The following is a 14586-nucleotide window of genomic DNA, read 5'->3' as shown; positions in this document are numbered from 1 at the left end:
ATATATATATATATATATATATATATATATATATATATATATATATATTTTTTTTTTTTTTTTTTTTTAAATGTATATTGACTTTAGAGAGAGAGAGAGTGAGACAGAAACATCAATCTGTTTCCACATGTGCCTAATCAGAATCAAAACCCCCCGCCATCAGGACAATGCTCTAACCAACTGAGCTGTCCAGCCAGGGCCTCATATGATGAGAAGCATCAGTTCTTTACTGTGGCACCTTAGTTGTTCTTTGATTACTTTCTCATATGTACCTTGACCAGGGGCTCCAACTGAGCCAGTGACCCTGGGCTCAAGCCAGCAACCATGGGGTAATATCTATGATCCCACGCTCAAGCTGGTGCCCTGCGCTCAAGCTGGTGACCTTGGGGTTTCAAATCTGGGTCATTAGCATCGCGGACCAATGCTCTATCCTCTGCACCATCACCTAGTCAGGCCCTTTTTTTTTATTGGCTTCATTTCTTTTTCAAGGCCCATCTTTGGCCTCATTTCTTTTTTCTTTTTGAAACTTTTTGATAGAGCATCACTTTTATTTCTAAGTAATATAGAGTGATGAATTACCCAACAAGTACAGCTTTGACAGAATGTTATACACTTTTAATGATTTTACTAAGTATAACTTATAAGCCATAGAAGTCACCTATTATAAGATACCATTCAATGATGTTTTAGTAAATTTACAGAGTTGTGCAACCATTGTCATAATCAGTTTTAGAACAATTCAACCACCCTTCTTTTTTATTTATTTATTTATTTATTTTTTATTCATTTTAGAGAGGAGAGAGAGAAAGAGAGAGAGAGAGACAGAGAGGGAGAGAGAGAGAGAGAGAGAAGGTGAGGAGGAGCTGGAAGCATCAACTCCCATATGTGCCTTGACCAGGCAAGCCCAGGGTTTCAAACTGGCAACCTCAGCATTTCCAGGTCGACACTTTATCCACTGCGCCACCACAGGTCAGGCCTCAACCACTCTTCTTGTTCAAAGCCATTTATAAAATCTCTTTGTCTCTCTTTTCTTTTGGTAGGTATTGATTGGCAGGTACAGCCTCCTTTATCGGGACGTCCTACTCTTGGTGAAATGGCTCTCAACAAGGAGCTTTGCTTTAACACGTCCATTGCTAACTTGGTCATCCTTCGTGGAAAAGATGTGCACAGTGCCAATCTGGGTAAGCAGAAGTTAAGGTGAAAATTAAGATGTACTTTTTTGCATGTATATATGATATACACGGTGAAAAACAAAAGTCCCTGAATCTATTTTTAGAGAAAGGAAAATAATAACTGTGTTTTAGTAGCAAAATATAACCATTGTATCAGTTAGTATGTGACTGAACACCAAAATAGAAGTGGTTTAAATAAGATACAAGTTTAATTCTTGCTTCCTGAATCTGGTTGTTCTGTTGTCTTTACCTTGTGGCTTCCTCCTTTTACTCCCAGACATCTGTTAGAGCTTCAGCCATCAAATGACATAGGGATGCACAAAGAAGGGCGTTCTCTGTCTTCCTTGGGTGCACACCACCTGGAGTTTGTATCTGTTTGACTGGGACTGAATCATGTGCCACACCGAGCTCTGCAAGGCTCACCGTGACCACAGTTAAAATTTGGGGGTTCTGTTACTAAAGGGAGAACAGATATTGGGGGACAGCTAGTGGTCTCTGTGCCAAGCATTTTGTTACAAAATTTTCAGGAAGTTAGAAGAGCAATTCTCTTATTCATTCAAGGCTTATATTATCCTTATTGGATGGTTTCAGCAATGGCATGTTTGCTGCTTCTAGCTGTGATATAAGGAAGACAGAACAATCTTGTCTTTGTAATACCCCTTAAATAAAAAACTAGTAACAGTTAAAAAGAGAACATTTCAAGTCAATCACATGGTATGTTTTCTTCAGTCTTTTTATTTATTTTTAGATTTTATTTATTGATTTTTAGAGAGAGAGGGGAGAGAAAGTGAGTGAGAGAGAGAGAGAGAGAAAGAGAGAGAGAAGGGGGTGGAGGAGCAGGAAGCATCAATTCCCATATGTGCCTTGGCCAGGCAAGCCCAGGGCTCTGAACCAGTAACCTACCTCAGGGTTCCAGGTTGACACGGGCCTTCAGCAGGCCAAGTAACCCCTTGCTCAAGCCAGCGACCTTGGGTCCAAGCTGGTGAGCTCTTGCTCAGCCAGATGAGCCCACGCTCGAAGCTGCCGACCTCGGGGTCTCGAACCTGGGTCCTCCACATCCCAGTCTAACGCTCTATCCACTGTGCTACCGCCTGGTCAGGTGCTAGGAAGGTCTTATTGTCCCCACTTTACTGCTGGGGATCTAAGGCACAAAGATGTTCCTGACTTGTTTAAGTCACACAGCTAGTAAGTGACAGTTCTGGGACTGAAATGCACATCAGCCTAACTCCACCACAGGTCAGGCTTCTTTTAAAATCTAAAGTAAGACTATGGCCTGACCAGGCGGTGGCGCAGTGGATAGAGCGATGGACTGGGATGCCGAGGACCCAGGTTCCAGATCCCGAGGTTGCCAGCTTGAGCACGGGCTCATCTGGTTTAAGCAAAAGATCACCAGCTTGGACCCAAGGTTGCTGGCTCGAGCAAGGGGTTACTCCATCTGCTGAAGGCCCACGGTCAAGGCACATATGAGAAAGCAATCAATGAACAACTAAGGTGTAGCAGTGTGCAATGAAAAACTAATGATTGATGCTTCTCATCTCTCCATTCCTGTCTGTCTGTCCCTCTCTCTGACTCTCTCTCTGTCTCTGTAAAAAAAATAAAAAAAATAAAAAATAAATAAATAAATAAATAAAGTAAGACTATGAGCCTGACCTGACATGGGAGTTGATGCGTCCTGCTCCTCCCCCCTTCTCTTTCTCTCTCTCTCCTCTCTAAAATGAATTTTTTTTTAAATCTTAAAAAAAGAGAATTAGTAAAAGGATATATAAAGTAATCTAATTAAAAATTTTTTTATGACAGAGAGAGAGAGACAGATAGGGACAGACAGACAGGAAGGGAGATGAGAAGCATCAATTCTTCGTTGTGGCACCTTAGTTGTTCATTGATTGCTTTCTCATATGTGCCTTGACCGGGACTACAGCAGAGCAAGTGACCCTTTGCTCAAGCCAGTGATCATGAGGTCATATCTGTGATTCCACGCTCAAGCCAATAACCCTGGGCTCAAGCTGGTGAGATTGTGCTCCAGCCCGATGAGCCCGTGCTTAAGCCAGTGACCTTGGAGTTTCAAACCTGGATCCTCTGCATCACAGTTCAACTCTCTATCCACTGCGCCACCACCTGGTCAGGCAAAGTAATCTAACTTCTAAAAATTTATCCACAGCAAATGACACAGGTGCATAGAGGTGTTCATGCAAAGATATTCATTGCAATATCATTCACACTAACAACATTATAGAAACAACCTAAACTCCAAACAGTAGGAAATGTGTTACATAATTATGGTATATTCATATAAGGAGCCTTTAAATATGAGTAATATTCATTGAAATGGAAAAGCGGTTCACAATATGTTGGTGAATGAAAAATGCAGACTACAGCTCTGGCCAGGTAGCTCAGTTGGTTAGAGTGCTGTCCCAATATGTGAAAGTTGCAGGTTCGATCCCCTGTCAGGGCACATACAGGAATGAAACAATGAATGCATAAATAAATGGAACAGCCTGACCAGGTGGTGGCGCAGTGGATAAAGCATTGGACTGGGATGCAGAGGACCCAGGTTCAAGACCCCGGGGTTTCCAGCTTGAGTGCGGGCTCATCTGGCTTGAGCAAAAAGCTCATCAGCTTGGACCCAAAGTCGCTGGCTCGAGCAAGGGGTTACTCAGTCTGTTGTAGCCCCCAGTCAAGGCACATGTGAGAAAGCAATCAATGAACAACTAAGGTGTTGCAACAAAAAACTGATGATTGATGCTTCTCATCTCTCTCCCTTCCTGTCTGTCCCTATCTATCCCTCTCTCTGACTCTCTCTCTCTGTCCCTGAAAAAAAAAAAATAAGTGGAACAGCAAATTGATGTTTCTCTCTCCTTTACTCTCTCTCTCTCTAAAATCAATTTTAAAAATAAAAAGCTGACTACAGAAGAGCATATATCTTTTATTGCTAAAAAGGGTCATACATACATAGGGTCAGCAAAATGTTCATAGTCATTTCTGGATGGTGGCATTTCAGCTGCTTAGTTAAACATTTTCTTCATAATCCTTTTCTGAATGGTGTGAATTATTTATTTTTTAATGATGAGTAGAAATCATTTATCTAAAAACAATATAAAGCTAGTGTTACTGGCCCTGGCCAGTGCTTCTCTCCCCTTCTCTTCCTCTTCCTCTCCTGTAGCCAGTGGCTTGATTGGTTCAAGCGTGGCCCTGGGCACTGAGGATAACTCGGTTGGTCTGAGTGTGTCAGCCTCTTGTGCTAGAAATAGCTCAGTTGATTCAAGCATCGACCCCAGACAGGGGTTGCTGGTGGGGGCACATGCAGAAGTCTGTTTCACTATCTCCCCTCCTCTCACTTAAAAAAATGTTTTTTAAATTATTTTTATCTTTTTTAATATAAAGCTATTTTAAAAGGCAAAACAAGGAGATTTTTGGTGAAATGGATATTTCCTTATTAATTTGTTTTCAAAATTAATGATTTACAATGTGAACAATGGCTTATGTTGTTTTACTCTAGGGGGATTTAAAGATCCAGGTCTCTATACTTCCTGGTTAAAACCTGATAGTGCTTTCAATGTGTGGAAAACTCAGCGAGCCTTCAGCAAATATGAGAAGTCTGCAGCATTGGTCAGCAACAGCCAGTTCTTAGTAAAACCACTCAATGTGATGGTGGGTAAAGCATGGAATATGTTTGCTTCAAAGTAAGTAAAAGATAAATCTACAAACCTTTCTAACCTTAGGTTGATAATATAATATTAAAACACAAGGCAGGACCTGACCAGGTGGCAGCCCAGTGGATAGAGCGTCAACCTGGGATGCTGAAGACCCAGGTTTGAAACCCCGAGGTTGCTGGCTTGAGCACGGGTTCACCAACTTGAGCATGGGGTTGCCGTCTTGAGCATGGGATCATAGACATGACCCCATGGTTGCTGGCTTGAAGCCAGAGGTCACTGGCTTGAGTCCAAGGTCGCTATCTTGAGCAAGGGTTCAGTGGCTCAGCTGGAGCCCCCCAGTCAAGGCACATATGAAAAATCAATCAACAGACAACTAAAGTGCCGCAACTACAAGTTGATGCTTCTCATTTCTCTCCCTTCCTATCTGTCTGTTTCTCTCTCTCTCTCTCTCTCTCTCTCTCTCTCTCTCTCTCTCTCTCTCCCTCTGTCTAAAAAAAAAAAACCCAAAAAAGCAAAACAAAACACAAGGCAGGATCTGGAGCATCTTAGTCTGTTTGGGCTCTTTAACAAAAATAGTATATACTGAGTAGTCTATAAAAAATAAATATTTCTCACAGTTCTGAAGGCTAGGAAGTCCAAGATTAAAATGGTCCTGACAGATTGGATATCTGGTGAAAACACACTTTCTGGTTCATAGGTGTGTCTTTTTTCTGTGTCCTCAAATGGCAGAACAGGCAAAAGTGGTTTCATGGGCCTCTTATATAAGGACACTACCGTAATTCCATTCATGAGGGCGCCACCCTTGTGACCTAATCACCTCTTAGAGGCCTTACAAGTACCATCACTTTGTGGGAAAACATAAAAACATTCAATCTATAGCATGGAGTAAGCATGACTGTCACTTTGTAGGTGTGAAATATTAGGCATGTTACTTCAGGCTTCATTTCCTTATCTGTACAAGGAGTTTAAACTGAGATGATCTGTGGTGAGGATTAAATGAGATGATCATGTGAAAAACACCTAGTGCACCTAACTAGTAAATAATAATTGTTTGTTATTGTTGTTGTTACTGACTAAATTAGTTTTTAAATGAAATGAAAGTAGAAATTTCATTATAAGACAGGGACAGTAAGATAGTTTGCTAGGCCCTGGCCAGTTGGCTCACTGGATAGAGTGACGGCCTGGGATATGGACATTCCGGGTTTAATTCCCGGTCAGGGCACACAAGAGAAGTGACCATCTGCTCCTCTCTCCCTTCTCTACCTCTTCCCCTCCCTCACCTAGTGGCTCCGTTGGAACGTGGGCCCGGGCGCGGGAGGATAGCTCAGTTGGTCAGAGAGCATCAGCTTCAGGTGCTAAAAATAGCTCGGTTGATTGGCACATCGGGTCTCAGACGGTTTGTTGGGTGGGTCCTGGTCAGGCCATAGACAGGAACAGATAGATGTTTCTGTCTCTCTCTCTCTCTCCCTTCCTGTCTAAAATCAATAAAAAAAATTTTTAAAAAGATAGTTTTCTAAAATAAGATACTTGGAGAAGTGGGAGGGATTCTGATCTTGCCCAGTAAGAAATGTTGCTAGTTCAGTTCTACTTGGTACTGAGAAATGTGTAATCAGGTTTCCTGACCTCTGTCACAATGACTGAATGTCCAGGAAAATTCCTCAATGAGTGGACGAGACCTCTACTTTGATTAGCTAGGATTCCCAACCCCCCATCCTGCCCCTTCCTGCACATGATCATTCCACAAACCCCCGGTCCTCAGGACTGTGAACTCTGTCCTTTTTGGGCATTCTTCTCTTCCCACTCTCAGTAAATGGAACAGCAGTCACTGTTCCATCAATTTAATTCATGGCTGCCCTGGCTCTTCTTTTATTATTTTTTTTATTTTATTTTTTTACAGGGACAGAGAGAGTCAGAGGGATAGATAGGGACAGGCAGACAGGATCGGAGAGAGATGAGAAGCATCAGTCATCAGTTTTTCATTGTGACACCTTAGTTGTTCATTGATTGCTTTCTCATATGTGCCTTGACCTCGAGCCTTCAGCAGACCGAGTTATCCCTTGCTTGAGCCAGCGACCTTGGGCTCAAGCTGGTGAGCTTTTTGCTCAAGCCAGATGAGCCCGCGCTCAAGCTGGCGACCTCGGGGGTCTCGAACCTGGGTCTTCCGCATCCCAGTCCGATGCTCTATCCACTGCGCCACCGCCTGGTCAGGCTGCCCTGGCTCTTCTTTTAAACATGATTTCTACTCAACATTTTGGGGAGTAGGGTCATTAAGGGGACCTAGCATAACTGCAAATTAAAGAGCTGTCTGGCCCTGGCCAGATGGCACAGTTGGTTAGAACATTGTCCCAAAGCACAGAGGTTGTAGGTTCGATCCCCTGTATGTGTTCCTGTTCAACACATAGAGGAACAGATGGATGTTCCTCTCTCTCTCTCTCTCTCTCTTTCTCTCTCTCTTTTCCTCTCCCCCTCCCCATTCCTCTCGCTAAAATCAATAAATAATTTTTTTTCTTTTAGTGAAAGAAGGGGAGGCAGAGAGACAGACTCCTGCATGCGCCCCTACCAGGATCCACCTGGCAGCCCACAAGGGAGTGATGCTCTGCCCATCTGGCACCACTGTTCTGTTGCTCAGCAACCGAGCCATTTATTTTTTAACACCTGAAGTGGAGGACATGGAGCCATCCTCTGTGCCCATGGCCAACTCACTCAAGCCAATCGAGCCATGGCTGCAGGAGGGGAAGAGAGGAAGAGAGAGAGAGAGAGAAAGAGAGAGAGAGAGTGGGGGAGGGGTGGAGAAGCAGATGGTCGCTTCTCCTGGGTGCCCTGACCAGGAATCGAACTGAGAACATCCACACTCTGGGCCGATGCTCTACCACTGAGCCAACTGGCCAGGACCTAAATTTTTTTTTTTAATTAAAAGGAAAAGTTGTCTCAAGAATACTTGGGAGGCTTCACTTCATTCCTGCAGCTAGATTAATGTCATTTTACAGTTTTAAAACTTAGGTAATACTACCTGACCAGGCGGTGGCGCAGTGGATAAAGCGTAGGACTGGGATGCTGAGGACCCAGGTTCAAGACCCCGAGGTCGCCAGCTTGAGCTCGGGCTTATCTGGTTTGAGCAAGAACCCACGAGCTTGAACCCAAGGTCACTGGCTCCAGCAAGGGATTGCTCGGTCTGCTGGAGGCCCTTGGTCAAGGCACATATGAGAAAGCAATCAATGAACAACTAAGGTGTCACAACGAAAAACTGATGATTGATGCTTCTCATCTCTCCGTTCCTGTCTGTCCCTGTCTATCCCTCTCTCTGACTCACTCTCTGTCTCTGTAAAAAATAAATAAATAAATAATTTTAAAAAATTAAAAGAAAGTTTAAAAAAAAAAACTTAGGTAATACTTCTCAGGCATTTTTATTTTAGTTCATATTGAACCCAGTCATCTCCTGTAGGGTGCTGAATATATCCGGGTGGACAGCCAAACCTGAACCTGCTTCTCTTTCCTGTGTGCTAGTTGTCACTTTCTTGGACTAAAAAGGCAGGGAGCCTGCATAAACTTTGAAAGTCTGCTAATCTTTGCAGCAAACATTGAAGCAAATACAAGACTTTTAAGAGAATCTGCCATCTTCAAATGTTCATGAGCTTAGGAAAGGTCTATTTATTGTTTGATTCTAAGAGTTATTTATTTGTCTGGGAGTTTTCATTTTTTATTTTCTGTTTCTTTTACCAGAGCCTACATTCATCAGTACACAAAATTTGGAATTGAAGAAGAAGACTTTTTGGACAGTTTCACATTGTTAGAACAAGTCGTTGCCAGTTACCGCAATCTCTGATCTTAAACAGAGGGTTCAAGAGCAAAAGTACCCTACGTCATGTTTGGACTAAAATATTCGTTACTGTTTTCACTGTAAGTTTTCAAATTCTGATCTTCTAAAAGCAACCAAGTCAAATGCTGATTTCTTCTGCCCAGTATGCACACAGAACAGGAGGAAAACCTTTTAAATGGAGGCTAGTATGTTTTCAATGAAAACATCTTGGTATTTTCATTTGTGAGAAAAAGATTGGTGCTTCTATAAAGAACTTTGGATCCTGACCAGGCGGTGGCGCAGTGGATAGAGCATCAGACTGGGATGCGGAAGACCCAGGTTATAGACACCGAGGTCGCCAGCTTGAGTGCGGGCTCATCTGGTTTGAGCAAAGCTCACCAGCTTGGTCCCAAGGTCGCTGGCTCAAGCAACGCGTTACTCGGTCTGCTGAAGGCCCGCGGTCAAGGCACATATGAGAGAGCAATCAATGAACAACTAAGGTCTTGCAACAAAAAACTGATGATTGATGCTTCTCATCTCTCTCCGTTCCTGTCTCTCTGTCCCTGTCTATCCTTCTCTCTGACTCTCTCTCTCTGTCCCTGGGGGGGGGGGGGGGGGGGACGACACTTTGGAAATACTTTGGTGAGATATCGGAACTTTGGAACTATCCAAAAATGGGAATATTCTGTTTGATACCTATGTGCCTAATTATTCCCTCTTTATTCCAAAAAGTATTCATTAAATAAGAGTTAAACGTTTACAGAACAATTTTAAGCTTAGAAATTGCAGTTCTGAATTAAAATATATTTATCTTTGAAGTGAATGCTTTGAACCACAAGAGGGAGCTGTTGTTAAATGCAACAGGGTGAACATCTATTTTGAATATTCTATAATAGGTAAAACTTTCCACTGTAAGCAGCTATTTAAGAATAAATGTCATGATTTTGTTAATAAATATACATCATGCTTAAATACAAAAAATAAATAAATAAATGTTTACTTTGTTTGCTTTTCTTAAACCTTTGGGCATTAGAAAATTGGATTGGGCCCTGGGCGGTTAGCTCAGCGGTAGAGCGTCGGCCTAGCGTGCGGAGGACCCAGGTTCGATTCCCGGCCAGGGCACACAGGAGAAGCGCCCATTTGCTTCTCCACCCCTCCGCTGCGCTTTCCTCTCTGTCTCTCTCTTCCCCTCCCGCAGCCAAGGCTCCATTGGAGCAAAGATGGCCCGGGCGCTGGGGATGGCTCTGTGGCCTCTGCCTCAGGCGCTAGAGTGGCTCTGGTCGCAACATGGCGACGCCCAGGATGGGCAGAGCATCGCCCCCTGGTGGGCAGAGCGTCGCCCCTGGTGGGCGTGCCGGGTGGATCCCGGTCGGGCGCATGCGGGAGTCTGTCTGACTGTCTCTCCCTGTTTCCAGCTTCAGAAAAATGAAAGAAAAAAAAAAAAAAAAGAAAATTGGATTGGCCTGACCTGTGGTAGCGCAGTGGATAAAGCGTTGACCTGGAAATGCTGAGGTCGCCGGTTCGAAACCCTGGGCTTGCCTGGTCAAGGCACATATGGGAGTTGATGCTCCCAGCTCCTCCCCCCTTCTCTCTCTCTGTCTCTCTCTCCTCTCTCTCCTTTAATGTCTCTCTCTCTCTCTCCTCTCTAAAAATGAATAAATAAAATATAAATAAAATTAAAAAAAAAAAAAAAGAAAATTGGATTGGACCTGTGGTTGTACAGTGGGTAGAGCACTGACCTGGGATGCTAGGACCCAGGTTCAAAACCCCGAGGTGTCAGGGTTGAACACGGGCTCACCAGCTTGGGCACAGGGTCACCGGCTTGAGTGTGGGATCATAGACATAACCCCATGGTCGCTAGCTTGAGGCCAAGGTTGCTGGCTTGAAGCCCAAGGTCACTGACTTTAGCATGGTGTTAACTGGCTTGGCTGGAGTCCCACCCCCCACCCCCATCAAGGCACTTATGAGAAAGCAATCAGTAAACAACTAAGGTGCTACAACTGTGAGTTGATGCTTCTCATCTTTATCCCTTCCTATCTGTTTTTGTCTCTGTCTCTCTTGCTAAAAGAAAAAAAGAAGAAAAGAAAGAGAGAGAAAGGAAGGAAGGGAAGGCAGGGAAGGCAGGGAAAGAAGAAATAGAGAGAGAAATAAAGAAAAAGAAGGAAAGGACCTGACCAGGCGGTGGTGCAGTGGATAGAGCATCAGACTGGGATGAGGATGACCCAGGTTTGAAACCCTGAGGTTACTGGCTTTAGTGCGGGCTCATCTGGTTTGAACAAGGCTCACCAGCTTGAGCCCACAGTTGCTGGCTTGAGCAAGGGGTTACTCGGTCTGCTGTAGCCCCTGGTCAAGGCATATATGAGAAAGCAATCAATGAACAACTAAGGTGTCACAATGAAGAATTGATGCTTCTCATATCTCTCCCTTCCTGTCTGTCCCTAGCTGTTCCTCTCTCTGTCTCTGTCTTTGTCAGAAAAAAAAAAGGAAGGAAAAAGAAAAAAGAAAATTGGATTGGTTTTTCTTTTAGACCTTGGAATGCCAAGGCAGAAACTGCTGTTATTTGACTAGTGCTTTTAAATTACTTATAAATATTTAGAAGGTGGTTATATGCTTTTCAGTAAAAGGGGTAAGAGCTTTCACTAAAATTGCACTAAACTGAGAAAATTATCACCAAGGAAATACTGTGCTTGATGAAACTGGCACACCTAGATGTGGGTTTTACTCAGAAAGACAAAGCACAGTTGAAAATTGGCAACTGAGTTTGAGGGGAATGGTGTTATTTAAATAAAACCCATTACATGCAGTGTATTAACAAATGTAAAATGGGAAACAAATAGGAACATTTACCTTCTTCTGCCAAGTCTACCAGTGGTGACTTATTTTTGTTTGGAAAAATGACAGTTCACAGTTTCTCTGGTTCTTCCTTTTCTTTCCATATGGAAATGATTACCTTTTTGCTGTTTTTCTTATCAACTGTTGCTATGATTTAAAATACTGAACCATATCTTATTTCTAAGGAATGTAAAAAGTGGTGCATTCAACTGCTAAAAGGCACACCCCACTGATGCATTTTGTTAACCAAGCATACTTGAAAAATAAATAATAATTTTTACAAAATAAAGTTACAAGTAATTGTTTACCATTGAAGAGATCCAAAGACTAAAACAATTTCCCAAATGAAACTAGCATTAATAAAGATCTGTACCTGAGCCTGACCAGGCGGTGATGTACCGGATAGAGTGTCGGACTGGGACATGGAGGACCCAGGATTTTTGGGGGTTTTTTTTTTGTATTTTTCTGAAGCTGGAAATGAGGAGGCAGTCAGATAGACTCCCGCATGTGCCTGAGTGGGATCCACCCAGCATGCCCACCAGGGGGCGATGCTCTGCCCCTCCGGGGGGTGGCTCTGTTGCGACCAGAGCCACTCTAGCGCCCGGGGCAGAGGCCAAGGAGCCATCCCCAGCGCCCGGGCCATCTTTGCTCCACAGCCTCGGCTGTGGGAGGGGAAGAGAGAGACAGAGAGGAAGGAGAGGGGGGGGTGTGGAGATGCAGATGGGCACCTCTTCTGTGTGCCCTGGCTGGGAATCGAACCCGGGACTTCCGCACACCAGGCCGACACTCTACCACTGAGCCAACCAGCCAGGGCCAAGGAGGACCCAGGTTTGAAACCCCGAGGTTGCTGGCTAGAGCGCAGGCTTATCTAGCTTGAGCACGGGCTCACCAGCTTGAGCGCAGGGTTGCTGGCTTGCGTGTGGGATTGTAGACATGACCCCATGGTCACTGGCTTGAGCTTAAGGTCGCTGGCTTGAGCCCAAGGTCGCTGGCTTGAGCCCAGGGTCGCTGGCTTGAATAAGGGGTCACTCGCTCTGCTATAGCTGCTCCACTATCAAGGCACATATGAGAAAGCAGTCAATAAACAAAAGCAATCAACAAACAACTAAGATGCCACAACAAAGAGTTGATACTTCTCATCTCTCTCCTTTCCTGTCTGTCTATCTGTCCCTCTCTCCGACTCTGTCTCTGTCAAAATAAAAATAAAATAAAGTGTTTTAAAGATCTGTACCTGAATTATCTCACTGGGGCTAAGCTGATTCTGAGGAAACCTGCTAAAAGTTAAGCTTAAAGTCATGAGTTGAAATCTTTTTTTAATGGTTATTTGTGCTTTCTTTTTTATTGCACCACTCTAATTTTTATTTTTTATTTTTTGAGAGGAAAGGAGAGAGGGAGGGAAGAGAGTGAGAAGCATCAACTTGTAGTTGCTTCACTTTTGTTGTTCATTGATTGCTTCTCATATGTGCCTTTACTGGGGGGCTCAAGCCAACAACCGTAGGCTCAAGCCAGTGACCTTTGGGCTCAAGCCAGTGCTTGCGATTATGTCAATGATACTGCACTCAAGCCAGCAAGGCTGCACTCAAGCTGGCGACCTAGGGGTTTGAACCTGAGATCTCAGCGTTCCAGGTCAATGCTCTATCCACTGTGCCACCACCTGTCAGGCTTGAGATCATTTTGTATTTAAGAAAGTTGCCATGAAGTACCATGGGGACAAGTATACTTCTAATTTGGCAACGCATGGGATCAGTGACAGGTGAGTATTAAAAGTAAACCCCTAGTCCTTGCCGGATAGCTCAGAGCATTGTCCTGAAGCACAGAGGTTGCCAGTTTGATCCCGCAGGTCAGGGCACATACAGAAGCAGATCAATGTTCTTGTCTCTTTCTCTCTTCCTTCCTCTCTCACTAAAATCAATCATTAAAATTTTTTTTTAATTCATTTTAGAGAGGAGAGGGAGAGAGAGAGAGAGAGGAGAGACAGAGAGAGAGAAGGAGGGAGGAGCTGGAAGCATCAACTCCCATATGTGCCTTGACCAGGCAAGCCCAGGGTTTCGAACCGGCGACCTCAGCATCTCCAGGTCAACGCTTTATCCACTGCGCCACCACAGGTCAGGCTAAAATTTTTTTTTTTTAAAGTAAACCTCTAAATGTAGATTTTTTAAAAAGAAGTAAACCCCAATTACCCAGAGCTCTGGGTCCACTTTCTTATGTAAGTTGACCCTTTTATTGATTTACAACATCATTATTTGATAGGTGTGGATACCTGAATATTTGTAAACTTATTTTACATGGAAAATTTTACTTATTTATTTATTTATTTTTCTGAAGTGAGAAGCAAGTGAGAGGCAGACAGACTCCTGCATGTGCCTGACTGGGATCCACCCGGCAAGCCCACCAGGGGGTGATGCTCTGCCCATCGGGGGCGTTGCTCTGCTGCAATCTGAGCCATTCTAGCGCCTGAGGCAGAGGCCATAGAGCAGGGGTCCCCAAACTACGGCCCGCGGGCCACATGTGGCCCCCTGAGGCCATTTATCGGCCCCCGCCGCACTTCTGGAAGGGGCACCTCTTTCATTGGTGGTCAGTGAGAGGAGCATAGTTCCCATTGAAATATTGGTCAGTTTGTTGATTTAAATTTACTTGTTCTTTATTTTAAATATTGTATTTGTTCCTGTTTTGTTTTTTTACTTTAAAATAAGATATGTGCAGTGTGCATAGGTTTTTTTTATAGTCCAGCCCTCCAATGGTCTGAGAGACAGTGAACTGGCCCCCTGTGTAAAAAGTTTGGGGACCCCTGCCATAGAGCCATCCTCAGCACCCAGGCAAACTTTGCTCTAATGGAGCGTTGGCTGCAGGAGGGGAAGAGAGAGATAGAAAGAAAGGAGAGGGGGAGGGGTAGAGAAGCAGGTGTGTGCTTCTCCTGTGTGCCCTGGCTGGGAATCGAACTGCCAGGCCAACACTCTACTGCTGAGCCAACCAGCCAGAGCCGGAAATTTTTTTCTTGTCTATTTGGAATAATACACACTTTTTGCTATTAGAGTTGGGATCTTAACTTGAAAATTAACACAAGGAGGGCTGACCTGTGGGGGTGCAGTGGATAAAGCATTGCCCTTGAGCACTGAGGTTGCCAGTTCAAAAC

The 14586-nt window shown here is 44.0% G+C and overlaps 1 protein-coding gene across 1 annotated transcript in view; it reads left to right on the top strand.

The window, feature by feature from the left end:
- The window catches only part of TUBD1 (tubulin delta 1), a 32993-nt gene extending 23368 nt beyond the window's left edge, over window positions 1-9625 (top strand). Inside the window, exons 7-9 of the mRNA XM_066363140.1 lie at window positions 1041-1181; window positions 4669-4852; window positions 8546-9625. Of these exons, the coding sequence (XP_066219237.1) occupies window positions 1041-1181; window positions 4669-4852; window positions 8546-8648 (428 nt within the window). The 3' untranslated portion in view covers window positions 8649-9625. The remainder of the gene's footprint in view (window positions 1-1040; window positions 1182-4668; window positions 4853-8545) is intronic.
- Window positions 9626-14586: the final 4961 nt, after the last annotated feature.

The sequence above is a fragment of the Saccopteryx leptura genome, chromosome 2 (genome assembly GCF_036850995.1).
Source record: "Saccopteryx leptura isolate mSacLep1 chromosome 2, mSacLep1_pri_phased_curated, whole genome shotgun sequence".
NCBI classification, from domain to species: Eukaryota; Metazoa; Chordata; class Mammalia; order Chiroptera; family Emballonuridae; genus Saccopteryx; species Saccopteryx leptura.
The sequence above is the reverse complement of the archived record's forward strand: the minus strand, read 5'-3'. Positions and strand labels throughout refer to the sequence as shown.